Below are 18524 nucleotides of genomic sequence, written 5' to 3'. Positions count from 1 at the left end.
TAATCACCAGATAAATTACTATCAGAACACAAGTGAAGTAACAATCAGCTAATTGCTCTAATAGCTGAAAAAAAGGTGTATTTTCACTTGTTTAGGCTGATTTTCGGTGCAAATGGCGCTTTGGCGGCTGCAACCTGCCTCCATTTCCCCCAAAGCTCAACCCTATCCGCTTTTGCGTGACAATTTAGGGAGATGTGCTGGAACTTGATGACAATTCCCGATCCGCCGGCAGACGCACAGTCGCGTTGTGCGACACCCGCTGGGTGTTGCGGTAGCGCCGGGCGCGTTGTTTATACACTGAGATGCTGAATTGGATGCATACGAGTGGGATAACCGCTGTGCTCCCGGCAGGTAACGGCGCTCTGGTGTGACCGTCTCCTGAGCGCGGTGCAGGCGCACGAGCGAGTGCTGAGGTCGCGGTCGGACACGTCGCCCTTCGCCGAGGACGAGGACGTTGCGGAGCAGCAGCTGAGTGAGCGCCGGCCCGGGTCGTGTTGGTGGTGTTGGGTTCCGTGTGGTTCCCATTCGATCAAGGGATGCGCAGGGAATTGTGCTGGGTGCACCGAGCGAGGCCACTGCGGGAATGAGGGGGTTCAAGTGGCTTTTTTGTTCATGTTCACAGAATCCCAGAGTGTCAGGGGTTGAAGGGCCCTGGAAAGCTCATCCAGTGCAATCCCCCCATGGAGCAGGAACACCCAGATGAGGTTACACAGGAAGGTGTCCAGGCGGGTTGGAATGTCTGCACAGAAGGAGACTCCACAACCCCCTGGGCAGCCTGGGCCGGGCTCTGCCACCCTCACCCCCAACAAGTTTCTTCTCATATTTAAGTGGAACCTCCTGTGTTCCAGTTTGCACCCATTGCCCCTTGTCCTGTCACTGGTTGTCACCAGAAGAGCCTGGCTCCATCCTCCTGACACTCCCCCTTTCCATCTTGATCCCCAGGAATGAGTCCCCCCTCAGTGTCCTCTTGTCCAGCTCCAGAGCCCCAGCTCCCTCAGCCTTTCCTCACACGGGAGATGCTCCACTCCCTCCAGCATCTTGGTGGCTGCGCTGGACTCTCTGCAGCAGTTCCCTGTCCTGCTGGAACTGAGGGGCCACAACTGGACACAATATTCCAGGTGTGGTCTCCCCAGGGCAGAGCAGAGGGGCAGGAGAACCTCTCTGACCTACTGACCACCCCCTTCTAACCCACCCCAGGTACCATTGGCTTCCTGGCCACAAGGGCCCAGTGCTGGCTCATGGTCACCCTGCTGTCCCCAGGACCCCCAGGTCCCTTTCCCCTACACTGCTCTCTAATAGGTCATTCCCCAACTTACACTGGAACCTGGGGTTGTTCCTGCTCAGATTCAAGACTCTACACTTGCCCTTGTTACATTTCATTAAATGTCTCCCTGCCCAACTCTCCAGCCTGTCCAGGTCACCCTTGGCAGTGACAGTAACAATATAAAATGTTGCCCCTGGGGATTCGATTCCACTTCAACACCCTCATTTCTCTGCAGCTCCTTTGGCTCCATTTAACTCTCAGACAGGGACGTTTCGTCCCAGTGAGACGGGTGTTCAGCTCGGTGTCCTCAGCAGGAGGACACGCTGGATTAGCGGGCACTGCTAATTGGATGTGTTAATCTGGAGAGCGCTCTCAGGAATCTCTCCTTGGGGCTTAAAGGTGCATAAAGCGTTGGGAACTGCACTGGGGTGCGTGGAGCCGCACCGGACCCTGCTCCTCTCCTCCCTTCTCCTCTCTTTTCTTCTTCTTGTTTTCTTCTTCTTGTTTTCTTCTTCTTCTTCCTTCTTTTCTTCTTCTTTTCTTCTCCTTTTCTTCTTCTTTTTTCTTCTTCTTTTCTTCTTTTCTTCCTCATTTCTTTTTTCTTGTTTTGTTCTTTTCTTCTTCCCTCTTCTTCTACTTTTCTTTTCTCCTTTTTTCTTTTCTTCTTTCCTCTTCTTATTTTCTTTTTCTTCTTCTTTTCTTTCCTCCTCTTTCATCTTCTCTTCTCTTCTCTTCTCTTCTCTCTCTTCTCTTCTCTTCTCTTCTCTTCTCTTCTCTTCTTCTCTTCTCTTCTCTTCTCTCTCTTCTCTTCTCTTCTCTTCTCTTCTCTTCTCTTCTCTTCTCTTCTCTTCTCTTCTCTCTCTCCTCTCCTCTCCTCTCCTCTCCTCTCCTCTCCTCTCCTCTCCTCTCCTCTCCTCTCCTCTCCTCTCCTCTCCTCTCCTCTCCCTTTCTTCTCTCTCTCTTTTCTCCCTTCCCTTCCCTTCCCTTCCCTTCCCTTCCCTTCCCTTCCCTTCCCTTCCCTTCCCTTCCCTTCCCTTCCCTTCCCTTCCCTTCCCTTCCCTTCCCTTCCCTTCCCTTCCCTTCCCTTCCCTTCCCTTCCCTTCCCTTCCCTTCCCTTCCCTTCCCTTCCCTTCCCTTCCCTTCCCTTCCCTTCCCTTCCCTTCCCTTCCCTTCCCTCCCCTCCCCTCCCCTCCCCTCCCCTCCCCTCCCCTCCCCTCCCCTCCCCTCCCCTCCCCTCCCCTCCCCTCCCCTCCCCTCCCCTCCCCTCCCCTCCCCTCCCCCCGTACTAATCACAACACTGTCAGACACAACAAACGTTTCTGTAAATCCCTTTACCTGCCGGTGTCTCCATCCGGCGGGAACCCCCCAAGACAGGGCGCCCGGTACCATCTGGGGCTCCAACAGGAGGAGGAAAGTTGCTCTTTCCAGGCAGTGTTGTGACTCCACATCCTCACTAGAGCCCAATCAACCCAATTACCGACGGGATGAGAAGTTATCTGATACCCGGTACAGGATCCACGTGGAGCGGGGAGACCGCGCGGCTGCTGGGAGGGGAAACGCTTTGATGTCTGGAGGAGATAACAGGGCAGCGTTGGATACGTTATCTCGCACACGTACGTACGCCCAACACGGTTTCTCTCTCGCCGCAGCCGAAGCCCAGCGAGTGGAAGGGACGCGAGTGCTGAGCGCGGTGCTGGAGATCAGGTCGCAGGCGCCGAAGCCGGAGCTCGGGGAGATGGCCCGTGTGCTGCACGGCCTGGCCATGCTGCACTACCTGGGGCTGGACCTGCCCGCGGTGAGTCCTGCCCGGTGGCACCGGGGGTTCCCTGATCGCCCGCGGCGCCGGGTGACGGGGACAGAGCTGCTGCAGGACCGTGTGGGACACGTATCCACCTGCTCCGATAAACCCGCTGGGGCTGTTCGGGCTCTGCTGCCCACAGCAAATCACAGAATCACAGAATGCCAGGATGTCAGGGGTTGAAGGGCCCTGGAAAGCTCATGCAGTGCAATCCCCCCATGGAGCAGGAACACCCAGATGAGGTTACACAGGAAGGTGTCCAGGCGGGTTGGAATGTCTGCACAGAAGGAGACTCCACAACCCCCTGGGCAGCCTGGGCCAGGCTCTGCCACCCTCACCCCCAACAAGTTTCTTCTCATCTTTCAGTGGAACCTCCTGTGTTCCAGTTTGCACCCATTGCCCCTTGTCCTGTCACTGGTTGTCACCAGAAGAGCCTGGCTCCATCCTCCTGACACTCCCCCTTTCCATATTGATCCCCAGGAATGAGTCCCCCCTCAGTCTCCTCCAAACTAAAGAGACCCATCGGATCCCCTCATTACCCACGTTTTCAGGGTTCATCCTTGTCTGGGATCCCACGTCACCACCCGGCACGAGCTGCATCCAGACGTCAGGTCAGGTCTCCCCCTGCGCCTGGAATCACCGCAATGTTCACGTGGGTTCACTCCTTAGGACCTTTAATTCAATTTTGAATTCGCACTCCTGCATTTTTACAACTAAAAATTCCAGTAGCAGCTGCTAAATTCAGAATGGCCGGTTCTCTGCCTGGAAAATAACCCATGTTGAGGAATTGCTGAGCAGGAACCAGCTGGAAATCAGGCGCGCAAGAGCCCGAGTTCCTTGTGCCCGTGTTCTGGAGAGTGAAAACACAAATGGTCCCTCCATTGTGGCAGAAGCAGCCGTAACGATGTGAGTCGGCGTTTGGAAGACACAAAGAAACAAACTCAGATTAGAAAATAAAAGGCACCCTTTCTATTTGTGAGAATATTGAATCCCTGGAAGAGGATTCAGTTCAGGTTGAGTCAATGCAGCTGGTTTTGGGAGCGTTGGGATGAGCCGCCGCGTGGGACGGGAGGTGACGATGCGGTCGGTGATCACAGGTCACCCCGGTGTGCGGATGGACCCGGATCCTCTGCAGGGGTGCGAACCACCCGTGGGGAAACCCCCAAACTCCTGACCATCCCTTTGTGTTTTCTGCTTCGTTCCAGGCTGGCAAGATGGGGCTGAAAGCCTTAGAGCTGGTGAAACAGCTGCCCCAACAGGAGTCTCTAGAACCCATCGCTCGTTTGTTAAGGCTGATTAACTCCGCGCCTTCCCACGCGAAATAAAGAACCGTTCCTGTCGTCAGGGTTCGGCTGGTTGGCGGGTGGAGAAGAACCGGCGCCACGAGCCCCGGCCAGATGTGTCCCCTCTGGCTCAAGGTGTTTGAAATTAAACGTTGTGGAGCGGGTTCATCGTCACGCGCTGCTCGAGCTCTGCCGACCGTTACGGGATAACGGCGTGAGGGTGGGAAGCAAAAGCACAGTGACACGCTGCATAAATCATCGTCTCGTCATTATTTAATCATTTATGAATAAGAGAACAGCCTCTTGCATCCTCACGTTGTCCAGAAGCTGAGAGCAGCTGTGATGTATTTGTTACTAGTCTCCTCGATTTGCTGTTCAGTTTGACAGGGGAAGGGCGTCACGGTGGCCCTGAGGCGGGTGGTCACCCAGGACCTGGCCGGGCTGCTCAGCTGTGACACATCCACAGGGTTTGTCTGTCCCCAAATCCACGTTGTTTTTGCTGAGCTTTAGAGGAACCCGGTGGCTCTGGGCACCGAGGGACGCGCATGTTCCTCTTGGGGAAGAACTCGCATCCGGGAGGGCGCAGGACAAGGGCGCGAGGGACTGTACCGCCGTACCCACGGGTGACGCACGGGTGACTCCGCCGGGAGCTCCCACCCCAAAGCCAACGCAGTTTTGGCACGGTTGGGCACTCACGTCCCAATAACTGCGACACCAGCCCCAGGAGGAGAGTGTCCCCATGTCACCAGGCCCACAGACCCCCCCGAGCACCCCAACCAGCAGCCGCCCCAACGAGAGGGAACGTGTCACCCTGGCTGTGAGGGGACGCTGGGGAAGGGGACCCCGGGAGAGGGGACAGGCTGGGGTCACACAGCGGAGCGTGTGACAGCCCCGCACAGCCGGGAACGAGGCCCAGGGAACGCGGCCCCGCTGCGAAGGGCTGAGTTCAGCTGAGCTTTAAGCCTGCGATTAAGCCTCGTTTACTTCAGGAGGATTTACGAACGCGTTTAATTGTCTCGCTGAGTTGGGACGGAGTCAAGTGCGCTTTGTAAACGCTTCGTCAAGCCGGGTCCTGAGCAATGAGAAGGGATCGATGCTGCGGGGAGAGGGAAAAACCTCCACTCCCCAACGGTTCGTCACGGGGGCTGGGACGGTGCTGGTCGGGGAGCACGAGGGGCCCCCCCAGGTTTGGGGAACAGGGTGGAGAGACCCCAGAATCCTGCAGGAGGTGCTGGGAGACACCCCCCCCCACCAGTGGGTCCCTCCAGGGCTTCACCAACCACCAGCGGGGATTTGGGTCACGGGGATTTGGCGCCGGGGCCCGGTGGTGACTGATCCCCGGGGACGCGGCTGAGCTGACACACAGCGGCTCCGTGTCGCTGCTCAGCGCCACGAAACGCGCCGTGGAAACCAACTTTGCACAGGGCCGAGCGTCCCCCGGAGCCGGGCGGGCGGGGAAGTGTTTGCACAGGTACGGGAAGAACCCCGGGCAAATAAAGAACATTTTTGGGAGCTTGGAAAGATTTTACAAGAGTTATTTAGTGCGAGACGCTGCAACAGCCGCTTCCAGCGCCGGCACTTCGGGGCAAAGAGACATGGCAATAAATCGAGAAGAAATGCCTGAAGTGACCAAGATGTGCGTTTCTTTGCCCGAAAGTGTTGAGACTCGCAGCGCTTGGCACCTTCTCAGCTCGAGGGGAAAGGAAAACCCAGCAAGAAGCAGCAACTCCGTCCCCGCCTCGCTCGGGACCTGCATCCCAAAGCTGCTCCACGTCCAGCTGGGGACGAGGTTTGGGGTGTGGGGACAAGATTTGGATGTTTTGGGGTCACGCAAGGGGATGCAGCAGCTCCCAGCTCCACCCCCGCACCCCCAGGGTCCCACCCGGGGTCCCTCAAGACAATTCACACCCGGCGGGGTCCCACGGGGCCCCGGTGAGGATGAGGAGGACGCGCTGAGGAAGGTTCCGCCCGCTCAGCCCCAATAAAGGCACCGGAGGCAGCAGCTGGGTCGCTGCAGACATTCTCCTTTATTGTCAGCACATCACACACCTTCCTCCCTTCCCTTGGCACTTGTGTATATATCCCCCCCCGCACGCTCGGTGGGTGCAGAGACACCAGCAGTTCAGCACAGGGTATTTTTATATATATATATATTTTTTCCCCCCCTTACCTTTATTTTCTTCCAAGCGTGGTCAAGTGATCACAATCACTTCCAAACCAAGACAAATAAATTAAAAGACTATTAAAAAACCCGCCTGTGGCGTCGGGAATGTGCCGGATCTCCCGCACCAGCTGCACACAGGGAGGGGGGACTTGTTTCCTCTTTTATCTTCAGTTTTGTTTGAAAAGGACAGTATTTTCTCTTTTGTTTTTGTTGTATTTTTAATATACTACAGCCTGAAATTCAGTGCAACAGGTACAACTACAGTGCAGGTAATGAACTATACAAAACTCATCCTAACCATGTACAAGCTGTTCTGGAGCCTCTAGAGCCTCTACCCTCTGTACCTTGTGTGTACATTATACAGTGTGAATATACTCCGAGAATATTTACAGTACGTTGCTCGTCAAATCAGAAACGCTATAACTTAAACGTCTACTATTAACAACCATTGAACAAAAATATATATAATATAAATATCTTCCAGTCTATACACAGAGCGGGAAACGGGATTTGTCCGCGTGACGGTGGGTGTTGGTGAGTCCGGGGGGCGGGTGGGTGTTGTGGGCGGGTGTTGCGTGCGGCCGCCGGTTCGTTTTGCTTCGGCGTCGGGCAAATATTGCCGAGATTAAACCAAAAATCAAAGCGGGGGGGGCAAAGGAGAGACGGCCCCTCCGCTCCTCCCTCCCCGATCAGACCCGGCGGAGACGACGCTCGGCGACCTGTGGCGGGATCCCGACCTCCGGAACCCCCGTCCGCAAACACACCGGGGCCGCGGTCGATACAACCGCTTTAAAAAAAGAACGCGTTGGTCTTTTAAAAACAAAATATTGGTTTAGATTTAGTCGATTTACTCGATTTTTCTATGATTAGATCGTTAAAAAAAAAGAGTTTGCAGCTTTAAAAAGTCGCGCTACGTGATTTCTGGTTAAATAACCTATCGCGTCGTTATAAAAAGGAGCCGCCCTCCCGCTGGCGGGGGCCGCGTGGTCGGGTTTTAAAACGTCTGTTGGCTTTGAAATCCTGGACGCGAAACCAGCTAAAAAGAAAAGAACCAACCCAATTGTTTCTAGCAGGAAAAAAGGAAGAATAATAATAAAATCGGTCAGTCTGTCCCCGATAAACCAGTGAGGGAGTCTGGAAATGGGATGTGGGTCGGGAGCCGCCCCCCCCGGCTCCCTCCGTCCCGGTTTCTGTACAAAGTGTTTAAAAAATCACCCCAAGGAGCGCAGAGAGAAGGTGGGGGGGGTTAGACCTGCGAGTCGGCGCCCAAGCTGTGGAACTCGTCCGGGGTTTTGTCGCTCTGGCTCGCTCCCCCCTGACGGAAACCAGAGGCGATCTCGTCGAAGGTCCGACCCTTGGTCTCCGGCACCTTGAAGTAGGTGAAGATGAAGAAGAGGACGAGCAGCACCGTGAAGATGATGAAGACGTAGGAGCCGCAGAGTTGCTGGGGAGAGAAGAGGAGGGAGGGGTGAGCGCGGGACTGGTGCGAGATGAACACCGGACCGCGGCTTGTCCCCCGCAGTGAGCAGCACCTGGTCTGCCCTTCCTCCTCCCCAGATGCTGCCCCCACGTCCCTTCCCTGAGGACATTCGCCCCCTCAGCTCCCCCAGTCCCGGTTCTGGGGCTCAGGGGTGATTACCGCGATGTACTGGAAGCCCATGCCCACGATGAAGTTGGAGGTCCAGTTGGAGAGCCCGGCCACGGCGAAGGCGGCGGGACGGGGGCCCTGGCTGAAGAGTTCCGCCACGATGAACCACGGGATGGGGCCCGGGCCGATCTCAAAGAAGGCCACGAAGCCGAAGATGGCCACGATGCTGAGGTAGGACATCCAGGGCATTTGGTCCTAGGCCGAGGGAGGGAGAGAAGGTTGGCTTGGGGACGGGGACGAAGCCTCTGGCCACCCTTGATGAGGAGACTTAAGCCCAGAGCTGGCTGAGGAGCCAGGAGGTTACTCCAGCTCCACAACTGGATATCTGGGACCTCACGAGCAGTGAGGAACGCCTGGCCAGCACCTCGGAGCACGATCCTTCCTCCTCTCCAACCAGCCCTCCTCCTCCTCCCCACAGCGAAGGGCAGCCCGTAGGACCCCTCTAAGCCCCCCCATGTCCCACCACTCACCAGCAGCGTCAGTGCAATGGTCATGAGCACCGCGCACCCCGCCATCCCCGCCAGGCCGATGAGGTGCAGGGTCCTGCGCCCGGCTCGCTCCACCACGAAGAGCTGTGGGATGGAGACAGGCGGCTGTAAGCACATCCCCTCCTCACACCAACACGCCGAGAGCTCGCCGCGCCAAAACTCACCGACACGACGGTGAACGCTGTGTTCACCACGCCGGAGCCGATGGTGGCGTAGACGGGCTGCTCCACGCCAGACTTCTCAAAGATGCTGGTGGAGTAGTAGAAGACCTACAAAGGGATGTGCCATGCGGGGAGGAGTCAGGTCCTTCAGCACAACTGCATGAAGCACGTGAGCCCACGGCGTCCGGCTCCCCCAAAACTCACCGCGTTGATCCCAGAGAGCTGCTGCGACAGCTGCAGGACGATGGCGATGAGGATGGGCTGGCGATACATGGGGGAACGGAAGAGCTCCATGATGGTGACCTTCTTCTCCCTCATCATTTGCCGGCTCTCCTCCTTCATCTCCTGGAGGTCGCTGCTGACGTCCGTCGTGCCCCGCAGCTTCTTGAGGACTAAGGGGAAGGGGGGACGTGGGGTCAGGACCTGCCGAGGACCCTCCTGCATGGTGGGGCAAGCTCGGGGGCAGGAGCCACTCACCGCTCTTGGCTTTGTTCTCCTCGTTGCGGTTGATGAGGAGGAAGCGGGGGCTCTCGGGGGCGAAGGGCAGGATGATGCACTGCAGCAGGGCGGGGACGAAGATGAAGCCCAGGAGCAGCGGCCAGAGCGAGTCGTTGCCCATGATCAAGTCCAATCCGAAGACCTGAGGACGAGAGAGGGGCTGAGCCTTTCCCAGCCCAAGCTGGACCCAACTCTGCTGCTCATGGCTGCACTACAGGCTTGGACACCCATCAGAGGGACAGGGACAGCTGGGTGGCTTTCAGGTGGCCAACAGGTGACGCTCTGTGCTCCAGAGGAGCTCCAGGTCCATCCCTCCAGCCCCAGCCCCTTCCGAAAGGCCAAGGGGACCCAGAGAGCTGACCCACCCCCTGCAGACCCCCATGGGCATCAGCACCAGAGGCGGGGAACAACCCACCCCCCCGAGGCGGTTCTCCGGCACTTACTTGCGCGATGAGGATGCCCAAAACGATGCCGAGCTGGTGGAAGGTCCCCAGGGCGCCCCGCAGCGCGGTGGGTGACACCTCACCCACGTACATGGGCACGAAACCAGTGGTGAGGCCGGAGTAGAGGCCGATGATGAAGCGGCCAAGGATGAGCATCTCGAAGGAGAGAGCCATCTTGGAGAAACCCATGAGGATGGCAGATAGGAAGGCAAGGATGTTGGACATCAGCATGGAGTTGCGCCTGGGGAGGGAAGGGAGGAGGGTGAGGACGACCAGGGGTGTCAGGAGAACCCAAACACCAGCTCTTGGCAGGAGGAAGGTGTCCCTGGGACACCGGGGTGAGATGAGGGGCATGACCCCCCGTCAGGGTCCAGCACGTTCGCTGCTCACCGTCCGAAGCGGTTGACAAAGAGCCCCACGGAGAAGGATCCAATCATTCCCCCGACGGAAAAGATAGCGACGGAGAGGGACCAGAGCGTGGTGAGGGTGGCTGGGCTGATGGGCTCATCGTACCGGTACAGCCAGGTACGGTTGTAGAAGTCCTCAATCACCTGTGCAAGGCGGGGGAGAAACGAAGCCGTGGGTTCAATAAACCATCTTCATTTCACCTGAGCCATCAGTGTTACGAGTTGCCCGGCCCCGTGGCTCACAGGACGATGCGTCACGGAGCCGCTGGGCCGGTGGCTCAGCTCCAGCTGAGGGAGGAAACCTGCTGGGATGCGCCGAGGAAATGCAGCCGGACAGGTTCTGGTCGCGCCGAGAGCAGCTCGGCGTTGCCAAAATACCTCATGCCCCTCCTGGGGCAGCCGTGGGGAGGTCACGCTCCTCCCCGGGGCACAGGAGGCTGGAGGGACAACCCCGGCCCCAGAAGAGAAACAACACAGGGGAGATGGCGGAGACACTGGAGGAAGGCGAGGAAGACAGCGGGGTCTCCACTGGGGGTGGACAAGATCAATTCCCACCCGCGGACACTCCCTTGAGCTTAATTTCTAGGGTTTTTTTCCACAATATTTCCGTAACACAACACTTCTGCTATAAATCTGCGACACTGCAACACTAACATCTAAGACAGGCGCTTGTTTTTAATCATCGTCTTCACAGAACGCTCTGGTTTATATACTTTACATCTATTTTTTTCATTTATTTTTGAAGCCAGCCCACTGCTGAAAGCCTCAAGTGAGTTATTTAAGGGTCACCCACACCCAAGCCACCGCCTGCCCAGCCCCGCAGGAAGGAGCAGAGATTTCGTGTGGGGAGGGGAAGCTGCTGCCGGACACCGGCGGCTCAGGGACTCGCTGCTCCAAAGGGTTTCGCACACACTCAGCTCCCGATTAAGTATTTCCACAATTCCACTTCATTTTCCAGTCTTCCCACCGCTTCACACACAACCGAGAGCCCCTGGCAGAGGCAGCACAAGAAACACACCTTGTGCTTCACTAAAAACGTCAATCCTGTGTTGTTTTTTTTTAACCCTCCTTTCAAAAAGCTTCTAAATGATTAAGATTTCAATATTTAATTGATTTCGTTTGCCTCTTGTGTCACCTGGAGGTTTTGATGGTTTGGGGGCTTTTTGCTTTTCTTAACATCACCAAACTAAATAATTTAGATCATTATTTGGAGAGCTCAGGCTGTGGGAAGGGGTGAGCGGGTCCCTGCTCACACCCCACCAAACCTGGCGCTGCTCCGAATTCCTCCCACCTTCCCCAAAACCTCCAGCTCTCCCCCCTTGAAGCAGAAAACAATTAACCCAAGAGACAGCGGATGCCCCAGCGCTGGGTGAGCGACGCTGGGGTGGGCTTTGGCTTCACAAAAATATAACAACCAAATACTGGCTGTTAGGAAGAGATTAAAATTATGAGTTTGAAGTGAGAGACATGAAAATAATAAGTGAATTTCCAGAAGCTGGGGTTTTTTTCACCTCTCGCCCTCATTTCACTTCAGCTGAGTGTTTCCCACCAGCCCTAGCTCAGTTTCGGGCCCTCCCCTCCCCATGTCCCGCTTGCAGACACCACACAGACACTGAGCCACCATTTGGGATGCAGGCAGGACTGCACCGGGGCCACAAACCCACGCTCGTCTGCCTGCGCCTCAGCAAGAGCCGTTCTGTGCTGCTGCAAACGCTGCTGCAAATGCTGCTGCAGGAACCGGGGGAACCATGTGCCCCCATCCTGCACCCCCAGATCAATCCCGCACCCCAACACATCCCTGAGAGGGGCCAGAGGAGCCACAGGAATGACCCGAGGCTGGAACAGCTCTGCTGGAGGACAGGTGAGAGAGCTGGGGTGTTCAGCTGGAGAAGAGAAGCTCCAGGGAGATCTTAGCGCGGCCTTTCCGTACTTTAAGGGGCTGAGAAGAAAGATGGGGACAGACTTTTTAGTTGCGATAGGACAAGGGGTAATGGTTTTAAACTAAAGGAGGGAGATTCAGGCTGGACATGAGGAAGAGATTGTTGCCCTGAGGGTGGTGAGAGCCTGGCCCAGGTTGGCCAGAGAGGTGGTGGATGAACCATCCCTGGAGACATCCCAGGCCAGGCTGGACGGGGCTCTGAGCAACCTGAGCTGCTGAAGATGTCCCTGTCACGGCAGGGGGGCACTGGGGAGCTGGGAAGGGCCCTTCAACACAAACCATCTGTGATTCTGTGATCCCCATCCCACCCCTGCATCATGATGGTTCCCCAGCCTGCATCCCACCCCAAATCTTGCACCCCAATTTACCCCAGTACACCCTCAACCCACACCCTGACACATCCCCATCCAACCCTGTGCACCAACACATCCCAAGATCAACGCACCTCCATCCCACATCCCAGCGCACTCACAATCCAACTCCAACACACCCCGAGCCTGCACCCCCATCCTCCACCCCAGTACGTTCCCAGCTTTAAAGCTGAGATGACCCTCCTGCCCAGAGCATCCTAGTACTCAAGCCAGCACCCATCCTGCTTCCACTCATGCCCCTAAGACAGAGCACCCCAAATCCTTTCACCCATTAGTTTGGCACCCCAAGCACAGTGTCACTCACTGGGTGACTCACCCCTAAATCACACAACCCATCCCTGGCCTGAGCCAAAGGGCTTCACCCTAAAACGCACAAGGGAAACTGAAGCAACACCCGTCGCAGGGAGATCCCGCTTTGCTGGGGGTCTGCAGGAACGGAGGGAAGAGAGGATGGAGAAACCCCGTCAGCTGCGGGGAACGACGCGCGTCCTTGGGGCGCGGGGTGGTAATTACAGAGCACCTGCTCCCCGCCAGGCCCGAGCTCGGGGAAAAACGAGGGCGGATGCCAGAAAGCAGCTCCTCAGTGCATTTCCAGCGATTTCGCAGCTCGACGCTGCTTCTAATGCCGCTCTCGATGCTCACGTGCCCAGCGCCAGTGGGTCCGGGGTCAGTTTTTAGCAGCGCGACGCGTTCAGCAGACGGACACAGGCACCGTGTCGGTGGGTGCGAGCACCAAGGGTGCTAGACAGGACTTGCAGCCTCCAGCCACGTGATATCCCACTCGGGCCACTCACCATGATTAAATACAACTTAATGCAATACCGCAAATAAAGGTAATTTGTGTATTTTTTTACTCTTTCCACACTGATGGGGGTCTGGGGAGTTTTTGCGCTGGGTCTCCTCTCCCACAAGGAGGTTTTGCGACGCTCAAGATGAGATTTTGCAGCCCGTTGGCTGGTAATGCGATTAATAATCTTGCAGCGTGAATCCTGCCTTGGTGGGTTTAATTGTTTGGGGTGGTGCAGCAGAGGCTCTGACGATGCTTGGGGACCCCGCTCTGTCCTTTGACAACTTGCGCTTTACCCAGGGCATGTTGTAAGCACCACATGTGATTTCTGAGATTTTAACACCTCAAAAGGCAACGTGATTTGGCCAAAGTCAAGTTTTCCAGGGCTTCCACATACCCACCAGTGGCTGGAGGGTCCTGGCACTGAGGCAGGAGCAGGAGCCAACGCCTCCTGCTCTCCATCCCTCCCCATTCTGCCGATGCTCCGGGAAGTGAAGCTCCCATCGGAGCGGCCACGCTGCCCCTTCCAGATGACTCAAATTCTAATTAACTCCCAGACTTTCGCTAAAGGCCGAGGTTAAAAGTTAGGCCGGTCCCACCCGGCGAGCATACTGTCCGCGTTCCTGGAATTTTTCCCGGCAAAAACGCTAAGCAAGGAGGAAACTAATTCTCCTGGGAAAGCGAGAGCTGAACAACTCCCCGGTAAATCCCATTACAGCAATAAGCTGCCTAGCGGGATGTACTATTTTCGCTGGGCTGGAGGTGGCCAGGGGTTTGGTTTTGGTATGGGGGGGTGAAATTTTGCTACGGCGAGGCCGCTCGGCGCACACTCACCTTTTGTGGGGCATTGATGACACCGGTGTTGTAGCCGAACTGTAAGGAACCCAGCACCGCTCCTCCCACGGCGAGCATCAGGCGAGCCGTCATCTGCAAGAAATGGGGGAAGAAAACAAAACACAGGGGTTAAATCTGGGGTCTCCCCCTCAGAAAGGTCCCCCCATGCTTCTCCCCGGGGAGTTGCAAGAGGAGCAGGGATGCTCAGAAGGTTGTAAGCGTGAATATGCAGAGTAAAAGAGAAAACTTGCTTTTTTCATGGCATCCACAGGGGTTAGGGAAAATAAAATAACTAAAAAAGTACTCTTTTGGGCTTAAAATAAAATACTGTTTGGGGATTCCAGGAATTTTTTGCTACTGGAGTGGGGCGGGAGGTTTTATCTGGGCTCGCAGGGTCCCCTCTGAGGGCTCCACGTGACACCCGGGCGACACGCCAGCACCAGATGCTTTTGGGGACGCCGCGGTGACGCCGCCGGCCGGTCAAGCATCGTCCCAGCACCAGCGCGAGGATGGCCCAGATAGCCACCGCTAACGAAGTTTTTGCACCGGAGCCTAATTAACAGTCACCAAGCAAAATCCCGGGTATTTGGCAAACCCTTGGGCCGCCTCCTCTTCCTCCCGCTTAAGCCAGAGCGACAATCGGAGCCTTGTTTGGGAGCAGGGTCAGGGCAGGCCAGCGCTCGGGCCACCTTCGTTAACGGCCCAATTATCCCAGGCAGGAGATTTTCCCAGCGCTCAGCTCCGAGAACCAGGATCCGACATTCCTGGTTAATCAGCTTTGGGATGACCCACGTGAAATTTATAAGCCCCTTAATTTTTTGGGGGGGTTGGGGGGGTCTCTCTGTTTATTCCGGGTACCAGCGCACGGCCCCACCCCAGGGATTAATATTCCCGATTAATATTCCCAAGGGATTGGCACCAGTCAGACCCCACCCAACCAAAACCCCTCAATCAGGAGGGCTAATTGCACAGCACGCGCAAGGAAAATAGATGTTTCCTTATTTAAGAAGCATTTTCTTATTTTTTTAAGTAAATAATGCAAATAAATATAAATAAGCGCTGCTTGCTGACCTCGTCACCTCCCCCTGCGTTAAAAGTTTCCAGGGAAAAAGCAACAGGGAATAAAGCCAGGCCTGTTAATGAAGCTCATTAATTAGACTTGGCCCCAACACAAGTAATCAGGGAGGTTTTGGCACTTGGGTTTTGTTCGGCGCGTCCAAATAAACCCACCCTGAGAAGAAAATGTCCCACTTGAGTGGGCAAAAACAGGCTGGAAAGTTGGGATAAACAAGGAAAAAGCCCCAAAAAATCTGAAATGCTGACTCCGGCCTCATCCATCCGCCTGCCGCTGCGAAAAGCTGCGCTGGGTGACACCGGCAAGGCCAAAGTCAACCTGCGCTGCAAGAAAAGTTGTTTAAAGAGTGGGGTTTGTTGGCTGTTGGGATTTTTGGGGTTTGCAGTGATTAATTCCTTAGTTTTTGGGGAGCAATGTTGAGATCGCGGGGCCGGGCGGCCCATCCCAGGAGAGCGACGGGCGCTCCCCCACGTAGGGGGTGAGTCAGGGCAGCATCACCCATTGCAGGTAGAGACACCAACCCCAACCGCCACCCCCTTGGAGAATTAAATCCAATCCCTTTTGCAGTTTTAACCTCTACAATTCAAAATTCATTGTTAAACTTCAGCAAACCAAAAAATGTCCAAGTTTTTAAGGTTTAGGGCAAATAAATGGTGCTTTTATTGCAGCGCAGCGGCTGGAAAGGGGGAGAGATGGGGTTGTGGGGAAGGTTGATGGTGTTTTGGAGGCAGCTCCTCCCGCTCGCTCCGGCTTCCCGGCTCCAAACACGTTTCCCGGCCCGACCCACAGCCTTTCGGCTGTAACCTCGCCATTAAAGGAAAGGCTTAAGATGGCGAGTTCGGGGGGGGGCAAAAAAACTAATAAAAGTTTATTTTTAAAGGCAGCACGTGGTGTTTGGCGGGATTTATTTAACTGCTTGTAGAAAACAGCTTTATTGAGAGGGGTTTTTTTGGGGTGGGGCGGGGGGGGAAAGAACAAACTACTTCCCTTTCTTGCTTTTGTGCAATAAACTTATGTACAGCCTGGATAGCCGCTTGTGGGTTTTGTTCTCTATTAACTCCTATGCCTTAGAGGAAGGTGAGTGTAGGACTTGTAATTTTAACAAATTCAGAGGCGTTTTTGTTGCTTCCTGCTTCCTTCAGCACCCAAACACGGAAGCCGGGACGCTCGGAGATGTTGAAGACAAACCAGGCTGCGTTTTGCTTTATAACTCTTTATATTTTAGTTTTGTTTTAGTTTTCTAATATCATTCCTGCAGCACAGACGGATTTCAGGATGCTGCCCGCCCCACGGAACAAGGAAATGAATAATGCCTTGAAATAAAAATAGGAATATTTTTTAGAAGTGTCCCAGGAGAGAATTCCAGGAAAATTCCACATTTAACAAACAGCCAATCAAAATCAGCTTTTAATGAGGCTTTAACGAGCATCCCAGAGTCCCATTTTGGGATGGATGTGGTGGGGGGGGGGATTGCGGGCAGGGGTGCAGCATCTCGCACGTTCATTTGCACGTCCATTTGCACGGAGCAAAGGCGACCGGCCACGATAACGCTGGAAAATCTTACGCACCCACCGCCGGCCGCGTCAAACTTGCTCCCAAAGCCACAGCGCGACGCATTCCGCAGCCAAAAAGGGGGGGGAAAAGCTGAGATTTGGGGGGGTTATCAGCGCTGGGGAGAACTGGCAGGGAGGGAAAACAGAGTCAGAGCAGCGTGATTTGGTTTTATTTATATAGGGTTTTTTTTCCCTTGAAAGGTCAGCTGGGGACGGCGCCGCGATCCCTCCGAGTTTTGCAATCGGAAGAGTGTCTCCGACAAGCCCTGGAGATGTTTTGTACGCCAAGGGGCAGAGCAGCCCAGCGCCGCGGGCAGAAAAGCAGCTCCCGCTCTCATAATATTTAATATTAAATATAAGGACGGAGGGGCAGCTCGTCCCCCACCTCCCAGCACCTCCACACCGGCCGCTTCAACAAAAACCCCATTTTCCCCCTCTCAAACGCACTCCGGGTTGAGGCATCACCCACCAGAGCACAGCGAATCGCTCCTGCAATTAATTACCTTGAAACAAAATTAATCATTTCTAACCCAGATTCCCCTAATGGAGTGGTTATTAAGGATGGAAAAGCCCAGGGAACGCGGCTCCGGCTCCATTCTGGTAGCTGGGAGCCCAGCGCATCAGATTTCCTGCGTTACGAGAGCGAATTTCTCTTTAATTCCTCCCCCCATGGCCGCGCTGCCCGCAGTCACGTTCCCCAAGAACAAAACGGCTTTAAATAAAGCCATAAAAATATTTCAATATAATTTCATTTTAAATAGTTTTCCTAACGATGCAAAGTTGGGCTGGGGGGGGGGGGAGAGGGGAAAGAGGCGATTTGCTAAGGAGAGAAATAAGAGGAGGCTTTAATTGGAATAAAATTATTAATTTTGGTTCTTTGCACTGCTGTGGAATTTTTTATTTCCTTCCTCAGAAAAAAAAAAAGAAAGAAAAAAGAAACTACGTACTTGAATATCTCCCCAAACACTCCCAGAAGAGAACGCTTTTTGGGGGGTCCAGACAAGCGAACCCCAGTGTCTTATGTTAATGACCCTGCTGTAATTAACTCACCTTCCTCATTTAGGGCCTGACGTGTTGCTTTAACCCACCTCTAGTGTTATAAAACAATTTACTTGAGCTCGGATGCTGCCGAGCGGCTGAGGGAGTTTGTGCTATTTAGTAACTGAGGTTTTTTGGGGGGAAATGGATGGAATTGGGTCACAGCTGACACTGGGGGGTGACCCAATGTCACCAGGGGGGTCCCCCCAGTGTCCCCCCAAAACTCTGCACTTTTAGGGCCTTGTCACCTCTTCCGCAACCCCCAAAACGGGGCCAAAAGTGCCTTTTTTGGCTCTTTCCTTTGCGTTTTCTCACCTAAAGGGGTTCGCTTCGTTTATTTTTTCTAACGCCAAAACTCCTTCCCAGGTGCGCTCTGAAGCGCGGGTTGGATTGTATGGGGGTGTTTTGCCTTGTTTCTGAGGTAATTTTTTTTATAAAAGGTTTATTTTACCTCACGGCGCCCACACGCGGGCCGCCCCGTGTCCCCGGGGCGGCGTGAGGAGGCCGAACCAAGCCCGGTTCCCCCCCAGTCCCCCCCAAAACCGGATCGCCCGCGGCCGATCGTCGCCTGGGCGGTTGTGTAACGCGCGAGGGGGAGGAGGGAGCGGGGCTCCTCACCTTGCTGCCGGTGTCCATGGCGGCCCCGGGAGGCGGCGGTGGCGCTGACGGGCCCGGGCCGGGGCCGGGGGGGGCGGCGGGAGCGACGCGCGGGGAGCGGAGCGGCGGCGCGCGGCGCCGGCGGGGGCATTGAAGCGGCTTAAGAGCGCGGGCGA

The 18524-nt window shown here is 55.3% G+C and overlaps 2 protein-coding genes across 3 annotated transcripts in view; one reads left to right on the top strand and one right to left on the bottom strand.

The window, feature by feature from the left end:
• ZMYND12 (zinc finger MYND-type containing 12) overlaps positions 1–6973 on the top strand; it is an 18021-nt gene extending 11048 nt beyond the window's left edge. Inside the window, exons 6-8 of the mRNA XM_065038219.1 lie at positions 352–472; positions 2914–3059; positions 4268–6973. Coding sequence (XP_064894291.1) covers positions 352–472; positions 2914–3059; positions 4268–4387 — 387 coding nt within the window. The 3' untranslated portion in view covers positions 4388–6973. The remainder of the gene's footprint in view (positions 1–351; positions 473–2913; positions 3060–4267) is intronic.
• On the bottom strand, positions 6350–18524 carry SLC2A1 (solute carrier family 2 member 1). Of its 2 annotated transcripts, none has more exons than XM_065038169.1 (10): positions 18370–18524; positions 14086–14178; positions 10138–10298; positions 9748–9988; positions 9284–9446; positions 9011–9198; positions 8810–8914; positions 8628–8729; positions 8149–8352; positions 6350–7953 (listed from the first exon to the last, which is right to left on the bottom strand). In XM_065038169.1, exons 1-10 carry the CDS (start codon positions 18385–18387, stop codon positions 7756–7758), a joined length of 1473 nt encoding a protein of 490 aa, XP_064894241.1. In that variant the 5' UTR covers positions 18388–18524; the 3' UTR covers positions 6350–7755. The 2 variants fall into 2 exon arrangements, with proteins under 2 accessions (XP_064894241.1, XP_005514567.2); XM_005514510.3 differs by lacking the exon at positions 18370–18524 and adding an exon at positions 14337–14854.

Source organism: Columba livia, chromosome 21 (genome assembly GCF_036013475.1).
Source record: "Columba livia isolate bColLiv1 breed racing homer chromosome 21, bColLiv1.pat.W.v2, whole genome shotgun sequence".
Taxonomy (NCBI): Eukaryota; Metazoa; Chordata; class Aves; order Columbiformes; family Columbidae; genus Columba; species Columba livia.
This window is presented reverse-complemented; position numbering and strand designations above follow the sequence as displayed.